The sequence below is a fragment of the Dioscorea cayenensis genome, chromosome 5, assembly GCF_009730915.1.
Source record: "Dioscorea cayenensis subsp. rotundata cultivar TDr96_F1 chromosome 5, TDr96_F1_v2_PseudoChromosome.rev07_lg8_w22 25.fasta, whole genome shotgun sequence".
Classification (NCBI taxonomy): domain Eukaryota; kingdom Viridiplantae; phylum Streptophyta; class Magnoliopsida; order Dioscoreales; family Dioscoreaceae; genus Dioscorea; species Dioscorea cayenensis.
In genome coordinates, this window is record NC_052475.1 from 20,162,612 (window position 1) to 20,187,065 (window position 24,454).

The window sequence follows — 24,454 nt, forward strand, 5'->3', positions numbered from 1 at the left end:
CCGTGAGGGGAGCCCGGGATAGTTTGGCTACCTCGACGGCACTATCGTCGCGCCACCGTCGGAGATCAACATCAAAGATGGTGACAAGACTATAAAGGGACCAAATCCGCCAGACACCCGATGGATCGCCACCGATCGCTAAAGTCCTCTGATACCGATGTCGTCCCCCTGCCGCGCGACATCCTAACACAAGTTGTGTCGGGCCTCTACGCACATGCCTATGGACGACCTCGAGAAGATGTTCTCTTCAAGACTCGAGCCCGGCGATCAACACTCGGATTGCTCTTTCCACTACAAAAAAAGGTAATATGACAGTTAATGAATATTTTACCAAGATGAAAGCTCTAGGTGATGAGGTTGCGGCTGCCGGAAAGCCACTCGACGATGAAGATATGGTGTCGTACATACTCGCCGGGCTTGACGCTGACTTTGAGCCGATTGTGTCGGCTTTAGCAGCCCGGGTGGAGCCGGTCAGTGTGGCCGAGCTCTACTCACAGATGCTGGGGTTTGAAGGCAGAGCAAATCTGCGACAAGGTGCATATCAAGCAAACTCTGCCTCGTTTGGACGAGGCGAAAACCAGCGTGGTCGAGGTCGCAATCGTGGCAATCCTCCTGCCAATCCTGGTCGTGGTCGCGGTGGAGGACGAGGTCCAACTGGTGGACGCGGAGGCGAACGCCCCCATCTCGCCAACTCGCGGGCAAGATGGGGCACACGGGTTAGTATCTCTGCCGGCATCGCTATGATCCCGATTTCGCTCCACAGGAGAAGACCGTGATCACCGTCACGCAGCCCCTACGGGATTGACACTAAAACCGGTATGTTGATACCGTGCCACGGATCACGCTCACGGCGAATCTAGACAAGCTAAGCTGCTCGGGAGAGATACAACGGTGGAGATCGGATTCACACGGCCAACGGGACGGTATGCGATTAGTTATACCGGGTCACACTCATATTAACACTCCCGATCGCTCCTTTATCTTAATAATGTTTTGTTTACTCCCGATGCCAAGAAAAAAATTTGATATCTCGCCGCCGCTTTGTCGACGATAACTATGCCTTCTTTGAAATTCACTCCAAATTCTTTTTGATCAAGGATCAGGTCACGAGGAGAGTTCTACTTCAAGGCAAGCGTAGAGGTGGTCTGTATCCTTTGCCCTCATCATCATCACCCCAGTCACAGAAGCAAGCTTTTAGTGTCACCAAACCTTCCTTGACTAGATGGCATGATAGGCTAGGTCATCCATCTAGTGCCATTGTTCGGCAAGTTATTTCTAGAAATAAACTTTCGTTTTCTAAAGAGTCCAATAAAGTGTCAGTGTGTGATGCTTGTCAGCAGGCTAAGAGCCATCAGCTCCCCTATCCTAAGTCTTCAAGTGTCTCGGTTGCTCCATTAGAACTCGTGTTTTCCGATGTTTGGGGTCCTGCTCCTGATTCTGTGGGCAGAAAGAAATATTATGTGAGTTTTATTGATAATTTTAGCAAGTTTACTTGGATATATTTGATTAAGCATAAGTCTGAAGTTCTGCAAAAGTTTCAAGAATTTCAAGTTCTTGTAGAAAGACTCCTAAACCGGAAAATTATCACCATACAATCAGATTGGGGAGGAGAGTATGAGAAATTGAACTCCTACTTCTCAAAAATAGGTATCACACACCACGTCTCTTGCCCACATGCCCATCAACAAAATGGGTCTGCCGAACGAAAACACCGACATATTGTTGAAGTTGGCTTGTCTCTCCTAGCTCATGCTTCCATGCCCCTTAAATTTTGGGACGAAGCTTTTATTACAGCCACATATCTCATTAATCGCACACCTAGCAAGCTCCTCCAATTTTCCACACCCTTGGAACGATTACTTGCCAAGAAACCAGATTACTCACTCCTTCGTGTGTTTGGGTGTGCGTGTTGGCCAAATCTTCGTCCATATAATACTCATAAACTCGAATTTCGATCCCAACAATGTGTGTTCCTTGGCTACAGTTTGCTACACAAAGGTTTTAAGTGCCTGCATGTGTCCACAGGTCGTGTATACATTTCCCGTGATGTCATCTTCGATGAAAATATCTTCCCTTTCACCAAACTTCATTCAAATGTCGGCCCTCTCCTTCGCTCCGAAATCCTTCTCTTCCCACATCTTCTTCCCAGTCCTGATCCCGGGGGACCAGTGTCAAGTGATCAGTTAACTAATGTGCATACTAACCCTCCTGATGTTGCTAATAATGTGAATACTAACCCTCCTGATGTTGCTAATAATTCTGGTGAAGTTGTGACAGATTTTGAGCAAGAAACACATGAAGTCATAGAGCAAGCAGCAGTAGGAGGGTCTCTCTCAGGTTCAGTCCAGCAACCATCGGGATCGGTGTCTTACACACCAGGCGTCAACCAGTCGGATGGAGGTGCCTTTCCCACGTCAATGTGGCAAGACCAGACTGGCGAGCAGGATCACCCTGACACGACTGTCGTGGGGATGGGTGCTGCCACGGGATCTTCTGCCACACCGGAAACATCCGGACCAACTGCTCGGCCACACACAAGGTCACAAAGTGGAATTATCAAGCCTAAAATCTATACAGATGGGCACATCAGGTATAGTTATTTAACAACTACAGGTGAACCGCAAAGTGTAGATGAAGCACTAGCGGATCATAAATGGAGGCAAGCCATGGACTGTGAATTTGATGCATTAATAAAAAACAAGACTTGGCATCTTGTACCAGTCAAACAAGGAAGAAACATAATTGATTGCAAGTGGGTCTACAAGGTTAAGAGGAAAGCCGATGGATCACTAGACAGGTACAAGGCACGTTTAGTTGCCAAGGGATTTAAACAAAGGTATGGAATAGACTATGAGGACACCTTTAGTCCTGTAGTCAAAGCTGCAACCATTCGAACTGTTTTGTCTACTGCAGTAAGCAGAGGATGGTGTCTACGGCAACTAGATGTACAGAATGCGTTTCTTCATGGCGTTCTTGAGGAGGAGGTCTATATGAGGCAACCACCATGATATGAGGATCAGCGGAGACCACATTATGTATGTAAGTTGGATAAGGCACTCTATGGTCTTAAACAAGCTCTTAGAGCTTGGTTTGCTAGATTGAGTCAGAAACTGCAGCAACTTGGGTTTAATTCTTCTAAGGCAGATACCTCACTATTCCTCTATAGCAAAGATTCAGTCACAATATTTTTATTAGTATACGTTGATGATATTATTGTGACAAGTTCATCACAAAGTGCAGTTACAGCTTTACTTAAAGATCTTGCAGCTGATTTTGCACTTAAGGATCTTGGTGATCTACATTATTTTTTGGGAATCAAGGTATCTAAAATGAAGGATGGTATTCTACTATCACAAGACAAATATACTTCAGATTTGCTTAAGAAGGTCAATATGTCAAATTGCAAACCAGCAGTCACACCATTGTGCACATCAGAAAAGTTTTCTTTGCAACAAGGAGAAGCACTTGGAGCTGAGGATTCAACTCGATATAGAAGTGTGGTTGGAGCACTTCAGTACTTGACCCTCACTAGACCAGATATATCCTTCTTTGTGAACAAGGTGTGTTAGTTCCTTCACTCACCCACAACAGTTCATTGGACTGCTGTAAAACGAATTCTCAGATATCTCAAACATACTCTTGGTACTGGTTTAAAGATCAAGAAAAATTCGTCTATGCTTGTGAGTGCTTTCTCTGATGTTGATTGGGCAGGAAGTGTTGATGATTGACGCTCTACTAGTGGGTTTACAGTCTTTTTAGGATGTAATCTTATATCTTGGAGTGCACGTAAACAAGCAACAGTATCAAGATCCAGTACAGAAGCGGAATACAAGTCACTGGCAAATGCAACAGCCGAAGTGATTTGGATACAAACCTTGTTACAAGAATTGAAGATTTCAAGTCCACCAGCAGCACAACTTTGGTGCGATAATATAGGTGCGACCTATTTATCTGCAAACCCGGTGTTCCACGCTCGAACAAAACACATTGAAGTTGATTACCACTTTGTTCGTGAAAGAGTAGCGCAGAAGCTGTTAGATGTGCGGTTCATTTCAACCAATGATCAAGTTGCTGATGGATTCACAAAGGCTCTATGTGCTAAGAAGTTAGATATGTTTAAATACAATCTCAACTTATGTAAGTTATGATTGAGAGGGGATGTTAGAGATAAGATGTTAGAGGTAAGATATGCTTCTCAAGATAAGACTCATAGCAATGTATTAAAGATATAAGTAGTTTATAGATAAGAATTAATATCCCTCTAACAATTGTAACCTTCTTGTAACCAACGCTGCGTTTTGCTAGCTATATAACAAAGCTACGCGGCCTCCGTGTGAGGTTAGAGAACGCTTCCACTAAAGTTTTCAGATCATTCTACACTAAAGAAAGTTATAAATATTTTTTTATTATCCTTCCATCATTATATGTGAATATAATTTTAAAAATTCCGTAAGAAACCAAAACCTTGTAAAAATTTGAAAAATATGTATACATTGAAAGTTTGCGTAAATAAATAAAACTGCTATATATTAAATATATATTTTTAAAAAATGTAATTTGTTAAAAAAAAATAATAATAAGTAGACAACAAATCCATCTTTTTCTGAAGAAATATTTAATCAGAAAACATATTTCAGTAATATATTTCACAATTCTTGACATCTTGCAAATATATTTCCCATACTCAAAATGATTTAAAAAAAGACATAATTAATTATTTTTTTCAAAATTTATACTAACTTTATAATATTTGTTTTTGGATATATTCAACCGCAGCGTTAGCGCAGGTCTTTAATCTAGTCTATATATTAATCTTATCCCCTTAAAATCTTCCCATCCAAGGTTTTCTTTAGAGAAACATATACCCCAACCAAATCTTATTATTTGCATGCATGCCATCAAATTTTTTAAAATTGGTTTATAGTAATTAATAGTCATTATTTTTTAAACTTTGTACTAAATGATATTAATAATAAATGTTAATATTGTATAAATAAGTAATTATTATATAATTTTTGTTAATATGTCATATAGTTATATATTATTAAGAGTATATACATCTGGTTTACTAACCATAAGTAACAAAACAAGTGTCGTAATACGACGAGGTTTAAGCATAGAAAATACTATGCAAAAATATTTTATAATATAACTGGATTGAGCTAATTTGCGAGTAAGATATTGAAAAATTATTGTAAAAGACTTAATTTCGTAATCTACATATAATATAAACATATAAACATATGGAGGAAAAAAAATCCATAATTCCTGCAACGTTGATGCAGGCATGCATACTAGTATTTAATTAATTTTACGGAATGTTGATAATTTTATTATATTAAGAAGCACTTCTCTAGATAATTACTTTTAAAATTTTAATTATTTAATCTTCATTATTATTAATTAATTAATGTTTAGCGATATCGGGTTGAACCGACAAGATTCTTTTGCAACTCCATTGTTCGTCCATAAATAATAATATTTCATTGGCATTAATTTATTTCTGAAATAAAAAGCCAATATACAAGTTTAGTAATAAAAAAAGTCAGTGAGGAGTCAAAATGTTAGGTTCCAATATTTCCTAACTCAATGTTTGAGAATTGTGATTTATCCGCATTGCAAAAAATAAAATTATAATTATTTTTAACAAAATCTCAATAAATCATGAGTCAGAGATGTACATAATAAGTATGAAGATACTATTTTAATACTCATGTACTCTCATCTTGTGAGAGATAAAGTTCTAAATTAGTGCTAATAAATTAAAAAGTTGTTGCCAAAATCATAAAACTCTTAATCAATAATAATAAAGAATTAAGAGCTTTATAACATTTTTGAATATAAATCTTTCAACATTCACATATATAATCTTTGGTTTAATTGTTGTATGGTCCACTCGTAATTGTATCTTTTCTCGTTTTTTAGTCTTCACAATATTTTTAGGTATAATTAAGTTCTCATATTTAGTCGAGTTGGGTCATTATAGTCCGCGGTGTAGATGGACAAGTGTAAATCGCAAGGTCTTAATTGTACCTAAAAATATTGCTGTGGACTAAAATGAACCAAACTTTCAAACCAAATATGAGGGACTTAATTGATCTACAAAAATATTAGAAAAACTAAAAAAGGCACATAATTATAGGGGACACATGCTAATAATTAAAACCTATAATTTTTTTGAAATCATATAAAAGTCTTGGATGAATATTGTACATGTGAATTTTAAAAGCCAACAAAAGAATTAAATGATCTTGCATAATTAAATATGGACAAATCACATGGCCTTCATTTTTCATTATCACTCGATGTTAAAAGAAAATAAGAAATAGCCTATCATTCAACAACTAATAGATGAGAAATAATTCAATGGGTAAGGAGTGTTTGGTTGTCTTGAGTGGAATATGAGTAAGATGATGGAGAGTGAAATAGGAGTAAGAATGAAAAATGTGTTTGGTTGATAAGGATTGGAGAGTATAATTTATTAAGAATAGAAAAAGTAAAAAAAAAAAAGTAAATATGATAAAATGACATGCAAATGAATATTATATAAATTAAAAAAAATTAATTAATTATTATAAATAAATATTTAACTTTAAATAGCTCACCGAATCTCAAAATTTTTTTAATGTCATTAATTAGTAATTAATTAACTAAAATAAATAACTAATTACATGTTTAAAGATATTTTAAATAAATAATTAATGATATTTTGTTAATATCATTAATTATTAATTAATTAACTATAATAAATAACTAATTAATTATTTAAATAAATATTTAACTTTAATTATTAGTTATTATTAGTTCATTTTAATTATTAATTATTATTTTTAAAATTATTTATTTATTTATTTATTTATTTATTTATTATTAAAATTAAATTATTATTTTAATTATTAAAAAAAAATTGGTCAATTTTTCCCTAAATAGTGAGATAATTCCTCCTATTTTGAGAGGATTGCTCACTCCCCATGCACTCCCCATCTACTCCTCTCTCAATCCCACTTATGGCCATCCAAACAAAGGTTTGGATTTACTCCCCTCCCACTCCCACTCCCACTCCATGTATGTCATTCAAACAACTCTTTAATGAATTGATGAGGTGGCATGGACATCAAACTTTAAGATAGTCTAATGGTTAAAGATGCCCTGGGACTAGGCACTACATTAATTATACAAGATTGTTTTAAATATATATATATATATATATATATATATATATATATATTTCAATAACCAAATTTTCACATAATACCTGCAATTGTAAAAGAAGGTTATTAGTGAAAAAGTCGGTGCAAATTTACAATTTCTAACAAAACGCGGGAGTTATTTGCAAAAACAATATATATATCATAGGTCCATTAGATATTTTTAAAAACTATAGGACGCATCGCATCTCTCCCGGAACTGCGCCGGCGACGGAGGAGGATGAGCTCGGTGGCGAAGAAAGGATGGAATCTCTATATGATTCAGCTCCAGCATCATCCTCTTCGAACTAAGGTGCTTGCTTTTGATTGGGTTTTTGCTTAAAGATCCATCTTTTCACGAATTTTTTTATGGTTTTTGGGTTGATTTTAATGGTTTGGAGAGCAGGCGATCACTGCAGGGGTTTTGTCAGGAATCAGTGACTCAGTGGCGCAGAAGATGTCTGGGATTCAGAGGCTTCAGCTAAGGCGGCTTGTTCTTAAAGTGGTTTGTTCTTCAGTGATTCTCAGTCATTATTAGTTCTGATTTGAGTTCTTAGATTTCTAACTTTGAAAATTGTTTTTTTTTAAAAAAAAAAAAATTTTGCATTTCCTATGATTTTTAGTTGTAGATGTGGAGTTATTTACTTTAAAGTGATATTTGCATTGGCATATGATTTTTAGATGATGTGAATGAATGGAATGTTGTGTAATTGTTTGCTCTGAGATGGTTTTATTTTTTAACAAAAGAATATTATTTGAAGGAGATGAAGTGGAGTTTATTTTGATTGCAGCTTGTTGGAATGGAAATTATTGAGGATTTATATAAAATTAAATGAGTGTGAATAAATTGTTTTGAGACATTTGGCATTGATCTGTTAGCTCTGTTAGATCCAGAATGAATTGTTATGGGTTTCAGTCAAATGGAATGCTGTTTTAAAATCACTGTGGCTTACTAAAATTTTCCTTTACACTTGAAATTGTGAGTTTCTTCTATTTAGTGTCTGCCTTTGTCACTTCTTTCTTGTTCGTATGACTACAAGTGGAGATCAGAATGATTCCATATAATTCTTAATGTCATGTTCCTTATAGTTACTGGAATAAGAAAATTGGTGTTGTGAATTGACTTCTTTGTTGTAAATTGCATTGAGTCATTTGATTCAGAGGCATGTGTTCTTTTTTCTACATGGAATGTTTACTTTACTAATGAACTTGTGATTTTCAGACTGTTTTCTCATGCTGAATATGTAATGTTTATGCATATAATTTCCTCATATGTTGTCTCATATATATAAACAAATGTGTATTAGTGATTTTAGGTAAACATCAATAGTGAAACAGTAATGCATGTTGGCATAATTTTTCTGATCATTTCCAGCTCTTTGGAGTTGCATATCTTGGACCTTTTGGCCATTTTCTACATAAGTTGTTGGATTCCATCTTCAAAGGGAAGAGAGATAGTAAGACAGTAGCTAAGAAGGTATGCATCTTTTTTATTTCTGATATAAACACTATATGAAGTATAACTAAAATGTCCACTAAAGATTAAAATAATATGGTTTAGTAAACGGCAAGATCTAGAATTGTCTTGAAAGAGGTAGAAAAGATATCAATGGACACTATGTCTGCTTTTATTATTAAGAAGTTATCAAATGATTTCCGGTCATCTATTAAAAAGTGAATGGCTAATCCAAGAGGCTACAACCAGTCCAGAATAAGAGATATCTGACAATGGTTGCTGCTTCCTATAATCAGTAACCTCCGGTAAAATTATAGAATGTGTGGTTTATAGTTCTTAGATTTTCTGAACCTATTTCAGTAATATTGTTTTTAGGTATTACTGGAGCAGTTGACATCTTCTCCTTGGAACAATATGCTCTTCTTTTTATACTATGGGCTGATTGTTGAAAGTAAGTTCTTAAACTGGATGGTAAAATATGAAAATTTCTCTGCATTGGATTATAAACCTAGCGACAAATGATCATGAAATTTCCAGTGCTGTAAATTGTACGACTCAGTGTATAACTCTGGTTTAGCACTTTTGGTATCATCTTGTCTTAGTAATTTCAAGATGAGCTTTTTTTTTCTCATTCAGACATGTAAGCTATGTTTCTCCATATTTCTTATGCAAATTGTTATGATGCAGAGCGGCCTTGGCCACAGGTGAAGAATAAAATTGTTAAGGAATACCCATCTGTGCAGATGACATCATGGATGGTAAGGGCATTCTTCATCTGACTGATTGATGATGTTATTTTTCTGAGTAAGCTTATAAATTGACAAAAACTTGTGCAGTTTTGGCCCGTAGTGGGTTGGATAAATCACCGATATTTGCCACTGCAGTTTCGCGTTATATTCCATAGCCTTGTTGCATTTTGCTGGTATCATTATAATCATACTAAAATTTTATCACATCGATTTTGCATATACTTGTTTCTGCACATGGTTTTTTGTAATGGTTTTTTTTTAATGCAGGGGGCTGTTTCTAAACCTCCGAGCAAGGAGTATGACTTTGATTAAGCAATAGGGAGTCTGTCATCAACCTTTTGTGGAAAAAATATTTTCAAGTCACCTGATGCTACCAGATCTTCTTGTTTGCCCTGTATTATATACATATATCATTGAAGTGCTCCAACTTTGTTAACTTCATTTTAAGTACAATTGTATAACTGCCTCTTGTTCTTAAGAAGTTATGTATGATCATCAAGTTCCTTTGTAATTTTTATTGGATCCTCAAACTGGATCATAAAGCTATTCTCCTAATATATCCATGATATGGTCATGAAGGTTTTACTACTAGCATGTGATCAATATTTTATCACTAATTTTTGCCATTCCTGATCTTTTCACTCAAGTTAAGTTTGTTCCTCCTTATCTTTTCACTCAAGTTTAGTTTGTTCTCCTGCAGGTTAAGGTTGCTATTAATTCCAACTATAGGTATTAATGATGCATTTGCAAACCTTCCTACATCTCAAGGCTTTGATGACAAGTTACATTATGATGCATGTTTATTTACTTCCATTTGTTATCAAGTCAACCCTTCTAGTTCTTGGTATAAGGTTTTGATATTTAAATTTCCCGTCTTATTTTCTATTGATTATTGCTGCTGTGTCCCATTCCATAGAATGAACACCTGCAACAACTAGAATCAATAATTTAGAATTTTGCTAATCATACATGTAACAGATGAAAATTATAGTAATCTTTCTCAGATTATTCTGTACAGCCGCACTGAAATAGAAGATTCAACTTATGGAGGAGAGTCCATGGTCATCTCACCTGCCTAATTACTTCTTAAGTTTGGTGAGTATCATACATCACTCATACAGTGCTAGTTATGCTTATTCAATATGTACAAAAATGCTATATTCCATTCCTTATTCTAGAAGTTTCACATGTGAAGAATGGGAAGCACACCTCACCATTTCAGCTCCTTGAAAGTCTATTTTATCATTTTTCTGGCTCTGTTTTTTATATAATCTAGATCCATGGACCATGGACCATATAATATACTGTTAATTGACCAGCCAGCTCATTGGCCCATATAATATATATACTTGAATCCAAAGTCACTATATTTTGAATTTCATGCCTTCCTTGCACATGCTTGCTTACTTTTTTAATATATGTTTTGGATTTCCCATGGTTCTATTGCTTGTGCCTCACGTGGCCTGTAGTTTTTATTTTATGCTGCACATTATACATGATGCTATTTTGACAGAACTTGATATATAGGTGAATAGAAAATTATGAAACAGCAAAGAATTCTCTAGATTAATTAATCATGATGAGCAAGATGACTTGATAGGTGAATATAAAAGATTATCAATCCCCATAATAGCACATGCTGATGCTACGTTGTTCAGGCTTATTATTATAATTTTCTAATGTTTAATTGATGAGATTACTTTTTTCTGATATCTATGTCTACATCTGTTCTTTTTATATTTGAGTTTGTATGTTTCATAATTCTTTTGTTTCTTTCATAAAATACTTTGTGTTTGCTTTAACTAAATAATCACTTATTTCAGATGTCCTTTTATAATTAATGACTTGCAATCTATGCAGTTAATTATCAACAAAAGCAGCTCTCCAACTCTATATATATTGCATGATTAGCAGAAATGAATGTAAATTTGCTTGTGAATCTATTTTTAAGAATGATTGATTCCAAAATTATATTTTCTCGGACAAAATCACCAAACTCATTTGGTCTTAAATGTTTCAATAGCATGTCTGTTGTTCTCTTATCCTGTGAATGTATGTTTATAAAATATTGATGTGGTCCAACATGATGATCTTTTTCTCTGAAGAGAATAAAATAAATTATGCACAACAACCATCTCACACCTATTTAGATACATGAACTCTTAAACTGTACATCAAAGCATGCTATTTTTTATTAGTATTTCTGTTGTAATTATTTCAAGGACAAAACATAAACAAAAGATGTTGTTTGCCTTTCATTGGTTAATTGTTTTGTATCAGGCAGTGAATATATTGATGAAATTTTTTCTGAATCAAAGAATATATGTTCTGATAAAAATTTGTGTTACTATTACTAAAAATTTACTGCATATCTTATCTGTGTTGGAAATATAGTACCACATCGGTTGTGTGATAGAAGTGTAATGGGTTTATATATAGGTATAGGGGTTGAGTCACTAAGCCTTGAGACTTTTTGATGTAAGACCCTTAAGCCCATATAGAGCTCATATAGAGCCCACTAATACCAATAATATAAAATCTAACAGAATTTCTGATTGTATCCGGTAGAATTCAAGAAATCAACTCTATACCTCTTTTTATTTTTGTGATTTCCTGTTGGAACTGTTCTAGCTTTCTGCTTTCTCAGGAGAAGATGAGAAACTTGTGATCAATAATTGTTTGAAGATTGATTGAAACCAAGGATTGTCAGTTTTCTCAGGATTCACAAGAGATTGTGTTTGTGGAATCTAATTCACATAGGTACAAGGTACATCTATTGTATAATATACCTCTCAATTTATGTTTTCTTTACTCATGTCCATGATTATTGTCCTCTTTTTTTTTTTCTATTTTCTTTTTTCCTTTTCTGGGTACACTTGACATTCCATTAGTTTCAATGTTTCACATAAACTACTAGTGAAATATTTAGGATTTCTTTTGATAGATATACCTTCAAAAGTGAGTACTTTTCTTTTGCACATGTACCCCTGTAAAATTTTAATCACTTGAAAACACCTACTTTTGAGTTTTGCATGCTTTGTCATGATGAATAATTTACAAAATAAAGGTCAAATCATGACAAGTTTTCAGATAATATTAATCAATGTTCTAATCTTGATTAATCTTAACAAAAACTCCACAAATATTTATTTATTTTCTATTCATGCAAGCACCTGAAACCTATTCCGCATGCACATAAAACACTGTAATAATTAAGAATAAAAAAAGAAAACTCATCCTCTTGTCTCACTAAAGCACTGATACAACCATCATCCTTCTTCTCTTCAACTCAGAAACTTCAAAACTATTTTTTAAACAAAAAAGGAAGATCATATCCTAATAACAAATCAAAACAACTTCCCTGCAAACACTTCAATCTTTTCATCATCTTCACAAGAAGAAGAAGCATAGCTTGCAAAGTCTTTGAACTCTGAAACACTCCTTCCAAGACACAAAGCTATCTTCAACTTAAACATCTCCTCATCATCCTCCCTCTTCTTCTCCTCCAAACTAAACTCAATCTCTTCTACTAACCTTCTATAATAACCAGCACAATTCCTCATTAACTCAAACAACATCCCAACTTGCCAACCATGCTGCATGCTATTCACCACCACACCTATCACACCTCCAACCATTGCCATGAACTCCGGCACTCCCCGGAGCTCCGGCCATCCAATAAAAACAGCCCCAACCGCCCCCATCCCTGCGATAATCGGTCCCAACACCGACAAAACCTTATTAATCCTTAAAAACAACTCACCACAATCTAAATACTGCTTCTCATCCTTCATTTTTAATACCTTCAGTACTCCCTTCATCTCTTCATCAACTTCTTTTCTCACTTGAACTTCTTCCTTCCTCTTCTTCATCTCCGGCCACCATATCGTAGGCTTCACCATCTTCGGGAACTTCTCGAGCATCCCAGGAAGCAAAGGAAGAGGATAAGCTTTGTCAAGAGCCAGAACTCTCTCCATTGCCATCTCTACGTCCATAATACTAGGAGTTTCAAGCTCTAGAGTACTATATATAGACTTCTCTAACTGCTTAAACAGTCTAGTGGCATTCCTTTGCTCTTCTGCAAGTTGTGAAGGTTGTATCTTATTAACAAGAATTATGAATGCAGTGACTGTTGCATAGAGGAAAACAGACGAGAACTTGAAAGCTAAAAAGGTGAGGAAGGCCGGATGATGAGGAGCAGTGGAGTTTGCCATGCAAGCCATGAAGGAAGCTGAGAAGTTAATGGAGTTGATGGAGTGGAAGAGGAGGTGGTGCCAGTTGTTGCGTTGAGCTCCAATGATGCTGTGCATTTCTGCTCTATCTGATGCAGCCTCTGCAATGGTGTGTAGTTGCTTCATGATGGAGTGGGAAGTGGTTGTACTTGTAGGGTTTTGGTTGGTCTTTTAGGGTTAGGGTCTTGAAAGGTGGTGAGGGATATGGATGATGGTGGTTTAAGGTTTTTAGAGGTTTCCGGTGGTGGTGGTGGTGGTGGTGGTGGTGGTGGTGGCCGGAAGAAGAAGGTGGTGATGAATGTAGAAGGCTGTGGACTTGCATTATACTGTTGTTGTTTTTTTGATGGAGATATGAAGTAGTTGTTGTATAGATTGAGGTTGTAAAGGTGGTAAAGGTGGTGGTTTTGGTCTGTGTATTTATGGAGATGATTTTGGAGGTTGGTTGACCGTTTACTTGGACTTTGACTTGATTGGTGTGGGGGTAACCCGGATTGAATTAATTATTAAAAGGAAAACCACGGCATAGAATAAGATTATAAATGGTTTGGTTTGGTTTTGGTTTTTTGTTAATATGAGATGATGTTTTGTTATGTTTGTAAATGAAATTATATTTTTATTTTAAATGGTTTGGTGTGGTTTGGTTTTATTATTATTATTATTATTATTATTATTTTTTATAATGGGCATGTCATTTTTATGAATATAAACGACGATGAGAATAGATAAAAAATCCCGGATGAGCGATTATGACAGCTGGGGGAGATTTGATCATCCCTCACTTCGCTGATACATCGATTTAAATTATCCCAATGGTTTTTTTTATTATTATTATTATTATTATTATTATTATTATTATTATTATTATTATTATTATTATTATTATTATTATTATGGCACATAAAATCACACTGAATATCAATAAAGGGCATATTTTTAAAAACCAAATTATGAAAATTTCTTATTTGATTCGGTTCGTGGATTTTATAAATTGATCGAATATTAATATATAAAATCATTGAATTACAAATATGAAATGTATTTTAGTCCTATAACTCTCTATTTATTTCAAGAGATAAAATAGGGCAAACTTGATATTTGAGTATGAGTGTAAATAGTAAATCTTAATTTATGAAAAATATGAGCACTTTTTACCTGATTAAAAAAATTTAATATTTGAAAAAGAATAAAAATGTGTAAAATTCTAAAACTAAAAATTAAATTTAATAATTCACTTATTTTATTCTTCGATCTTCAATCCTTATTCATATAAAAGATATGAAACACAATAGTCTAAGTAGACACAAAAAAAACCGATATTGATTTTTTAGAAGAGGTAACACAATAGTCTAGTAGTTAGATACAATAAAGTCATATTAAATTCTCAAAATTTAACCACTAAACCTCCAAATATACAAAATTATTTGCTTAAAATTCAACTAAACCTCTTACAAAATTATTTGCTTAAAATTCAACTAAACCTCCAAAAATTACAAAATTATCTACTTATCTCTATTTATTATTTTTTTTTTTTTGGTAATAAATCATAGTTCAAGCATTTATGGGAAAGAAAGAATTACTAAAAATTCTTTAAAAGTTAATTAATTATTTACACAAACCCTTTATGTGAAGACTAAAGAGTGTTGGAGTACAAATTAATAAACACCACCTCTAGATCTACAAAGGCTTCCTTCTTTTTGAGTTTGTGTGTTTTGATGCATTATAATGAAAAAGAGTTGATAAATCACTGATTTATTGAAGGAAAAGATAAGAGTACAAATAGTTAAGTCCTCTCACCAGAAGTGAGGAACGGAGTACGATCTAAAAACAGGGAAGCGAGAAAGTAAATAAGAGTCTAGCAGTGGAAGATACTGCCCCGGCATCTCGCACTGTCCTAGAAATGTAGAAGGAGAACTCACCTGGCTGCATTTGTGGCCGGAGCCGCTAGTAGGATTAGAGGTTCTAGCGCCATGAAGTTGAGTGGCGCTTGATTTTCTCGTGATGCTTCATTGAGATTTTTTTATACCTATCACATGTAGTAGAGAGCCAAGAGAGAAGCATATTAGCAGTTGTATAAATAATATCGAGATGCGAAGATGCAATCAAATAGAAATATGCGATTGTTTCTTTTGAGCCGACGTCTCCACAATATTGCACGGGAAGTGAGATCCCGGAGGATCGTGTTGAGGGGCTAAGGATGGTATCCAATTGGTCCACAGTAAGGGAATTGTCTATGGAAGAGAGTGTAATTCTAAAAATTTGAGAAAAATGCCCGATGCGTTTGGAGAAAACACATCAATGAAAAAGATGTTGAAGATTTCCTGGAGGCAATCGCGGGCAGCCACTGTATCGATGAGTTTTGAAAGTTGTAACCTTTCTTGAAAAGATTTGCTAGAGTGAGGATTTTGTCCTCCCCAGCAAGCCAGCAGAAAAGAGTGATTTTGCTAGGGCATCGATTTTTCCAGAAAAGGGGGTAAAGCGAGCTGCGTATTCCACCATCAATGAGAAAATTATAAAAGGATTTGACTGTGAACTTGCCACTTTTCAAGGGTCCAAGTGTGGATATCATCATGAATATGAGAAGCATGGGGATTATTTCAAGAAGAAAGCGCTTAACATATCGGGGTGGAAGTGGAGAATAGAAGCTCGAGATTGTTTAGGAAACGGGAGAATTGCACGATGGTAATCCAAGGAGCAAGATACAATCATGGAAGAGATCGGGCCAACAATCTTTAAGTAGGATTCCAGCTGCTGACAACGATCAGACCAAAGTGAAGTGTTAGAACCACCACGATAGTTTTTCATGATACATGACCGGAATGGGAGTAAAGTGGAGTATCATCCCCGCCTCAGGATTTATTTCTGGGAGGGATGTGAGAAAGAATTCCATTAGTGTCATTTATAGAATAATTGGCATGGACAATTTTGACCCAACAGCTGTTTGGGTTGTAGGATAATTTCCACCACCACTTTCCTAGTAAAGCGTTGTTGAAGGTCCGAGGTTAAGGATTCTCACCTCCCATTTCCGCTGATCTGGTGATTACTGCTCCGTAGCTATCAATCGACTCCTTTGGATCCCGAGATCGGGGCCTTTCCAAAGAAAATCTCTCCGAATTTTGTCAATTTCTTTAATAACCCAAGCGGGTAGCTTGAAGACCGACATCCAATAAACAGGAACAGTGGATAGGACAGAGTTAATGAGCATTAAGCGTCCAAGAAGTGATAAGTAATTTACTTTCCAAGAAGTAAGTCTAGAGCGAACCATGTCAATGAGTTTTGCCCAGTCATTTCGCTTGGGTCTAGCATGACCGAAAGAGGAACTCCTAAGTAGGTAATTGGGAGACAACTTCGAGCAACTTAGGATTCTAGTCGAGGAGTGATGAGGTTGGAAGCCGTAGTTAGAGGAGTACAGGCAGCTTTTCGAATAATTAATGGTTAAGCCAGATGACCCCTCATAAAGATACAGGATTAGTTTGATGATATGAAGATCTTCTTGTCCTCGATTGGATAAGAAGGTCGCTCGACATATTGGAAGTGACAAGTGTTATCGGTATGATTCAAGGGACACTCACGAAGACTTTAGATTTAAGAGCTGCGAGAAGAACATGGCGCTCAAAAGCGCCGCCGACAAGAGGCGAAGAGCAATGGGGAAAGAGGATCGCCTTTGCCCTCAGCCTCTTTTTACACTCGGATGTAGCCCCGAGTCGCTCCATTGATAATAAATTGAGCTTTGGAAGTACTAAGAATGGGAGAACCCGGGGAGATCCATTTAGGTCCAAAAGCCTCTAGTCGCAAGGATTTTCGAGCGTAAAAATTCCAGATCAGAGAGTTGGAAAGCCTTTTTGACGAAATCCACTTTAAAGATGTAACCAAGACGTTTTCGTTTTTGTAAATGATGCATTATAATCTTGACTCTTGAATGTAGCTCTTAAATATTAAAAATTAATACATCTTTTATTGAGTTATTATTTTCATTTGAATGGACACGCCTTCTCAAATATATATCACCTTTGCTTTCAAATGTCTCTTCAAAATGAACACTAAATATCCAATATTTCTTATTGTTGAGCAAACCATTAGTGAAATGGTTATAAATAGTTAATCATTTTTTTATTAGTATTAGATGGATATTTGTATTTTTAATTTACATTTAGATATTATTCACATAATTTAGAAAGCAGAATGCATGAAATCTCATGAAGATAAAATAACTTATTAGTAAAATTTATATAAATAATCATATGATTTAATTTAATTTAATTTAGTTTTATTTAATTTAATTTAATTTATAAAACTAATAGTTAGCTACACTTATGGATGGCTAGGTCACATGTCTCTCAAGTTCATGTTCACATGTTTCCTTCTTTTCTATGTTTTGTGGCACCCGTTTTTCCATTTTCCATAGTGATTTAAAAAACAAAAAAGCCCATGGTCACCAAAAATAATAATAATAATAATAATAATAATAATAATAATAATAATAATAATAATAATAATAATAATAATAATAATAATCTATGTGTCGTTATTTACATAATAGTATATCTTACTGAACTTAATCCTAGTTAAGTTATTTGTAATTAAGTGAAACCCTCAAATGAATTTCCATAAAACTACTAATAAAGTTTTTCTTTTTCTAAAAAACAAAATAATGGGAAGATTCCTTTAATCATCTAAAAGTATTATTATATTTCCATTTGACTAAATATGATGAAAAATGAGTGTCATCAAATAAATATGATGAAAAATGAGTGTGGACTATTATGTTTATAGTTTCCAAATTATTGAGTACCATTTTTTATGATTAAACTAATCATTATGTGTATTCTTAAGTTAAATTAAGTGCATTTAACTCTGTCTTATGTGTGTAGAAGATAATTTAATAGGTACTGTGTATATAAATGGCTCCATCTTGATTCAAATTTATAATTATTATTTTTTAGAAAATTTTATTTTTTAATAAAATCTTAATGGTGTTTGGTTGTGAATGATTGATTGGAATGAAGAGTGATTATAAGATTTGAATACTTGTTGACTTAAAAAAGCTAAGCCATTCTCAATTTATAATGTGATATGACGAGGCTAATATGAAATGAAACATTATCAATTCAAGTTGTATAACTCCAATCATTGATAACAATTTATTAGTTCAATGAAAAAAATATCAGATAACACAATTTATTTGTATATGTTCATTCTGGTATTTCAACTCAATTTTATCATCTAATATAATTGCTCTAGTTATATTACATTTTTTATTTAATTAACAGTTTACAATTTAAATCCCTTCACTTTACATTTTTTTATTCAAAAAAAAAAAAAAAATTAAACCACCACCTAAACTTCCACTAACCATAAGACTTTTTGTGGAAGGGATGAACACTTTGTAAGATTGAAAATGTTAGAGTTTAGCCAAAGTATTTGCCATAATAATAATAATAATAATAATAATAATAATAATAAATAAATAAATAAATAAATAAATAATATATGGAAGAACTGTAATAAAGCATCCTTGTTCCTTTTTGTCTTTTTTTTCCTTATTTTGGTAATTAAAAAAATAATATATATACAGACATATATAACACCAACCAACTGTTTATGAAGATGACCAATACTTAATTAATATACATGACTATGACCTTCACTTTCATTTCAAACTTTGCATACCCAATTAATTCACAACAACCTTCACACTTCCATTTATTTATTTATTTATTTATTTATTTGTCATCTCTATTTTTATCACATATACCCTCTCTTTAATTCAACATTTATTTTATCAATATTTAATTAAAAAAAAATTCACATTACATATTTTCCTTACCAAAATATCATTGTTATTTTATTTCTTAGCAACAACATATAGATAATATGAAGTTTAATATATTAAATATTAATAAAAATAGATTCTAATTAATTCACACCAAAACACCTAACAAAGTTAATTACATAAAACTACATATATATATATATATATATATATATATATATATATATATATATATATATATATATATACACATTAAAAAAAAACTCTAAAGAAAACCTACAACTTGTTGTCTCATCTTCCTCACAATGATCACAAAAGCTTTGTTAAAAAAATACACACACACACACACACACACAAACACACACACAACAAAAGTAAATAAAAATTTAAAAAGACACTCATGCATCATCATCATCATCTCAACATCATCCAACCACCATCTTCATGCATTCACGTGCAAGAACCAGCAACTGCAGTCATGGCAACCACGGCGAGCTTCTGCAAGTTAAGCCTGACGACGGTGTCGGCGAACATCTTGGTGTCCTCCTCCGTGTTCCCTTCCGGCACATCAACAACATAAGATTCAATAACAACAGTAAAACAAGAACCATTATCATCTTCAAACTCATGAGCTGAAGTCACCGAGCGATAATTCTTAAGCCTATGTTCACCACCAGTGACTCTAAAACTCATGACGTGATTTTCATCATCAAGAATCTCAAGACGTTCAGTGCTTGTGGAAGCAGGGAGGCCGGAGATGACAGAGACTTCACGAACACTGCCGACGGTGGAGCCGTCACCGTGGATGAGGTTGCAGCTCTTGATGAAGTGTTTATAGCGTTGTGGGTTGTGGAAGGCACGGAGAATGGGCCAGACGTTGTGGAGAGGTGCGTTTATGCGTTGCTTTATTAGGGATGTGCAGGTGCCTGGTGTTTCTGGGAATTGGTGGTGCATTTGGATCACTGGATCAAGCTTCATGTGCTCTTCTGATACTATTTGTGAATCCATGGCTTCCATGATGATGATGGACTGATTGGTTTCTTTGTGTGTTTGTGTGTGTGTGTGTGTGTGTGTGTGTGAATATATATATATATATATATATGAACATTATTAGAGGAGGAGAAAGAAGAGGATGGGGTTAATTAAAAGAGGGGAGGTGATGGTGGTGCAACTTGTGGTTTTTGTGGTTCAATGGAGTGGGAGAGTTGCTTGTTTTGTCTTTTCCTTTATATAAAAAAATATATAAGGATTTATTTAGTCTAGGGAATATATATATATATATATATATATATGAACAATAACATTGTTAACAATGTTATGTGTAATAAGGGCAAATATATATGAGTTGTGTGTGTAATTTTTTGACAGGTTGGTGAGTTTTGTTGTTTATCTTTGAAAAGGGAGGCAAGACTAATGTTTGGCGATCGGAAGAAAGCAATAAAATTGTGTATTTAAATATGATCAAGAAGATAAAAATTTATAATATCGACCCATCAATCACATCTGCACTTTATCTACGCGTATTAGAAGTCTTGAATTAAAAATAATAATAATATACAATTCAATATGTTGTGCAGTCTACACTCATTCAGATGGTTGCTTCTTCTTGTTACTCATGTTTTTGCACTCTTGATGACTTCCCTGACTGCGTTAACATCACACTATGTTATTTTCTTGAACAAGACTGTTATATCAACAACAACAACAACAACAACAATAATAAGCAAACACCAGACTTATCTAAAAATTTAAAGCTCCAAGTCTAACCGCTGTCTGAAATCCAACAGGATTCAAGTATACAAAATAGAGTAATTAAGTTAAAAACTTGCCCTTCTTGACATGTAAAACATCACTGCTTTATCGAGTGCATGATCAAAACCCTAGTCGACAAAATTAGCACATGTTCATAAGACAGACGGTTCTTCTACTTCACACTAAGTGTCGGAAACTGAGTCGAATCTTTGATTGCAAGAGCAGCTCGAGTGCCTGCATAGGCACCATCAGAACCACCTTTGAATGGCCCCTGATCAGCTAGCTAGCGTGGCCTCTGCCCCGACCACAGCCTCCGGATCTGGAAGACCTCAGTGGCTCATCAGTTGGTATAACAAACCCATTGTTTGTTCCCGCCTAATGAACAATGTAGAAATACCTCAACACAGAAACTGGGAAGAAAAACATAGATGGAATTGTAAGTAATTAATTCATCAGGTTTTGGACATCATACCTTCTTGATCCTTTCTTCTCTATAGGAGTTTTCTTTTCCTTTTTCAGCATCCTTGTTAGTTCCCTATCAAGATAGGTTTGCCACATGTTGTTTAGGAGAAACTTGGCAGCATTCCATATGAGTATATGAGACAAAACTTACCAATTGAATAAAGATATCATCTCCTTTCTTAATTGAAAGCTGCTTCATAGATTCAAAATCCTTGTCGAAATCAACCTTCCGCTCTTCAGGCTTCATGGCAAGTAGAACTTTTCGTTTCTCCTCCCTTATTTTCTCAAATTCTTCTAGAGTCATCTCCTATACAAACCAATTCATAAAGAATAAGAAAAATGAGAGAAAGAATTGATTCTAAATTAGAAAAAATGAATGAAATTAATGGGGAAAGCAATCCCTATGGGGATGTTCCTGCAAACAGATGAAAAGAAAATATTGTCGTGGTTCAGTTTCAGTCTCACAAGGAAATGAAGTCACAAAGATGGGTGAGATATCTGATGTGCAAACCATTAAAAAAATTGAAGTAAACAAAGAAAAACAAAAACAGAGCATTACAAGCAAATTAGCAATGTGGTTATAAAGCAGCATAGGAACTAAAATGAAGGCATGGTCGAAGGGGTTTAAACCTTTAGAAAAAGATCAAAATGAAGAAAAATAGTATGCACACTGAAGCAATAAGGGTTAGAAATTATGCAGCGCAGCAAAAAAATAACAACAAAACATAAAAATGTCAGGATAGAAGCAACAAATACCAAAACTCAAAGGATGTATGGCAGAATTGGTGCATGATATATTAACATGCCAAAACCTTGATAATGCCACCTGAAACTATATGTAGGCCAGGTGAAATGGAGGTCTTGCATATACTAAATTGGTTTTAACCCTTTGGATTAGCCATGAAAAACTGGGGGATCTACTGGTCTCAAATGGATTACAAAACTATCCAAACCATGCTTAATGCTGGTTGTATACGAAAAATAAGATATGGACTTAGTGCTTTAATATATGCCTGCAATGGCACGAAGTGATATAAACAAGAAATAGAAAAAGTCACATGATTCTCTCAAAGACAATATGGAAAAAGCCTCAACATGACTTCTACACTCAAGAGTCAATTTTTGAAGGCATCATTGCAATGGGCATAACAAAGTTGTAGTGCCAATAGAGAAAACAGATCCAAGGATTTATTATACAGATTAATTCAGTTGATAAATATATTAAATACACTATAGTACATTTAAATCATGTGGTCACCAAAGTTAACAATGTTTCACTCGATTGTTCTAGTACTACTGGAACAACTTCATTGGCCCAAAGCCTAACTTTTGAAACTAACAAGATTTATCTAACTCTAGATGACCCAATTTGGATTATAGACAATTAACACTGCAGTAAATACATATTTCCCAAGGACAACATTTACAATTATACAGATATGCAAATTGTGCAATTCCTAGCTCATGATGACACTAAATCCTTTGCTGATGGATAGGTCAAACATTACTGCATAAGCGGCTGAAAGATTTAAATTCCTATTATAATTTCACAAGACAAGCGGATAAAGCAAAGACAAATATCCAACCAATGAAGTTCACAAATGACTTACTCACGTAAAGTTAGAATCATTGGATGAGAAAAGCAAAATGCATACACATAAAAAAAATGTCAAAACAACGCAAACAATATTCATAAACAAACCAAAGAAAGCGAAGAACACTCTATCCATAGCAGTACAGATAACATTATCCGACATAAGGTTCAAATTACGCAGCACAAATACTTGCCAATGGTAATATAAACATCCCTTAGTAAACTTAATGTTTGCCACAGAAATCCACAAACCATCCTTAAAGCATCATGCAGGGAATAAAAAAAAAGGTCACCAAAGGAAGAATCATCACCTTGTTCTCCTCTCCCTTTTGATCCACCTCATTTGCAGCCCCTTCCTTATTTTCCTTATTGGCATCCAAAGATTGTTCACCATCTTGCTCAAGCTGCTTCGCAGAGCTAACAAAGTTCCCTTCATTTGCATTTCCCTCAGTCCCCCTATTTAATCAAACAGTAAGCCAAATTTCACACAAAAACAGTGACATTTAAAGAGAAACCGCTAGAACAAAAAATCAATACTAACTGTGCAATCACATCATCAGTAGGAGTTCCCCAGTTCCCACGCCCAGCCCTTTCCCTCTTCATCTCATTGCCTCGTCCAGTCCCACTCCGACGCTCATACAATCTCCTGACCGGCCGTTCATAATCTCCCCCTACCTCTCCATTCACAAGCCCACCACGTCGTATACCATGAAACGGATGCCGTGGCCCTCCATCGCCACTACCACCACGACGTTCCCTATCAAAAACCTTCTCAGCATCCCCATCATCACCACCGAACCCATTAACACTCCCATTCCCAAAATCTCGCCTTTGATCATTCCGGAAACCTCTACCACGCCCAGCACCACCTCGCGCTGACCCGCTGCTACTCTTCGCCTCCCTCACTGTAAATCCAATCAAAACATCAACAAAAACCAAAAATCAGACAACCATAGAAGCGACAAAACTCCACTCACCGGCCTGCGCCGGAGGAACGGGCTTGGAAGGGATCTTGGCGGCAGCGGAAGAGCGAAGGAGGGCTTCTTGGAAGCAGCTTGATGCTGATGAACGACGATCAAATGCGAAGGATCATCATTGTCGTCGCCACCGAGGATGTCGAAGGGGTTACTGCTTGCCATCTCAACAAAAACAGAGGCCAAAGCTTGGAAGAATGGATCACAAGAAGAATGATTTCATCGAGATCTCCATGAAACTACGAGTCGGAGCTATGGTTTTGGGAGCCACCGGAGAA

The 24,454-nt window shown here is 35.0% G+C and overlaps 3 protein-coding genes, 1 non-coding gene and 1 pseudogene across 4 annotated transcripts; 2 read left to right on the top strand and 3 right to left on the bottom strand.

The window, feature by feature from the left end:
* Positions 1-374: 374 nt before the first annotated feature.
* Positions 375-513, top strand: LOC120262690. The gene has a single exon (XR_005536947.1). It is a non-coding gene; the product is annotated as a small nucleolar RNA Z247 (small nucleolar RNA).
* A 6,873-nt stretch (positions 514-7,386) lies between these two features.
* On the top strand, positions 7,387-9,735 carry LOC120260640 (peroxisomal membrane protein PMP22-like). The gene is made up of 7 exons (XM_039268169.1): positions 7,387-7,500; positions 7,594-7,692; positions 8,563-8,664; positions 9,019-9,094; positions 9,331-9,401; positions 9,480-9,565; positions 9,660-9,735. The coding sequence occupies exons 1-7, from the start codon at positions 7,429-7,431 to the stop codon at positions 9,709-9,711; spliced, it is 558 nt and encodes a 185-aa protein (XP_039124103.1). The 5' UTR covers positions 7,387-7,428; the 3' UTR covers positions 9,712-9,735.
* Positions 9,736-12,739: 3,004 nt separating this feature from the next.
* LOC120260081 (probable F-box protein At4g22030) lies at positions 12,740-13,750 on the bottom strand. Its single transcript, XM_039267525.1, has one exon. The coding sequence runs from the start codon at positions 13,748-13,750 to the stop codon at positions 12,740-12,742; it is 1,011 nt and encodes a 336-aa protein (XP_039123459.1).
* A 6,047-nt stretch (positions 13,751-19,797) lies between these two features.
* LOC120262031 (abscisic acid receptor PYL2-like) lies at positions 19,798-20,432 on the bottom strand. The gene has a single exon (XM_039270069.1). The coding sequence runs from the start codon at positions 20,409-20,411 to the stop codon at positions 19,845-19,847; it is 567 nt and encodes a 188-aa protein (XP_039126003.1). The 5' UTR covers positions 20,412-20,432; the 3' UTR covers positions 19,798-19,844.
* A 672-nt stretch (positions 20,433-21,104) lies between these two features.
* LOC120261851 lies at positions 21,105-24,454 on the bottom strand (annotated as a pseudogene).

Excerpts from the sequence above, each read along its gene's own strand:
- LOC120260640 (XM_039268169.1), top strand. The coding sequence starts at position 7,429 with ATGAGCTCGGTGGCGAAGAAAGGATGGAATCTCTATATGATTCAGCTC. Across the intron at positions 7,501-7,593 it reads ATCATCCTCTTCGAACTAAG|GCGATCACTGCAGGGGTTTT; the intron begins GTGCTTGCTTTT and ends TTTGGAGAGCAG. Across the intron at positions 9,566-9,659 it reads AGCCTTGTTGCATTTTGCTG|GGGGCTGTTTCTAAACCTCC; the intron begins GTATCATTATAA and ends TTTTTAATGCAG.
- LOC120260081 (XM_039267525.1), bottom strand. The coding sequence starts at position 13,750 with ATGAAGCAACTACACACCATTGCAGAGGCTGCATCAGATAGAGCAGAA.
- LOC120262031 (XM_039270069.1), bottom strand. The coding sequence starts at position 20,411 with ATGGAAGCCATGGATTCACAAATAGTATCAGAAGAGCACATGAAGCTT.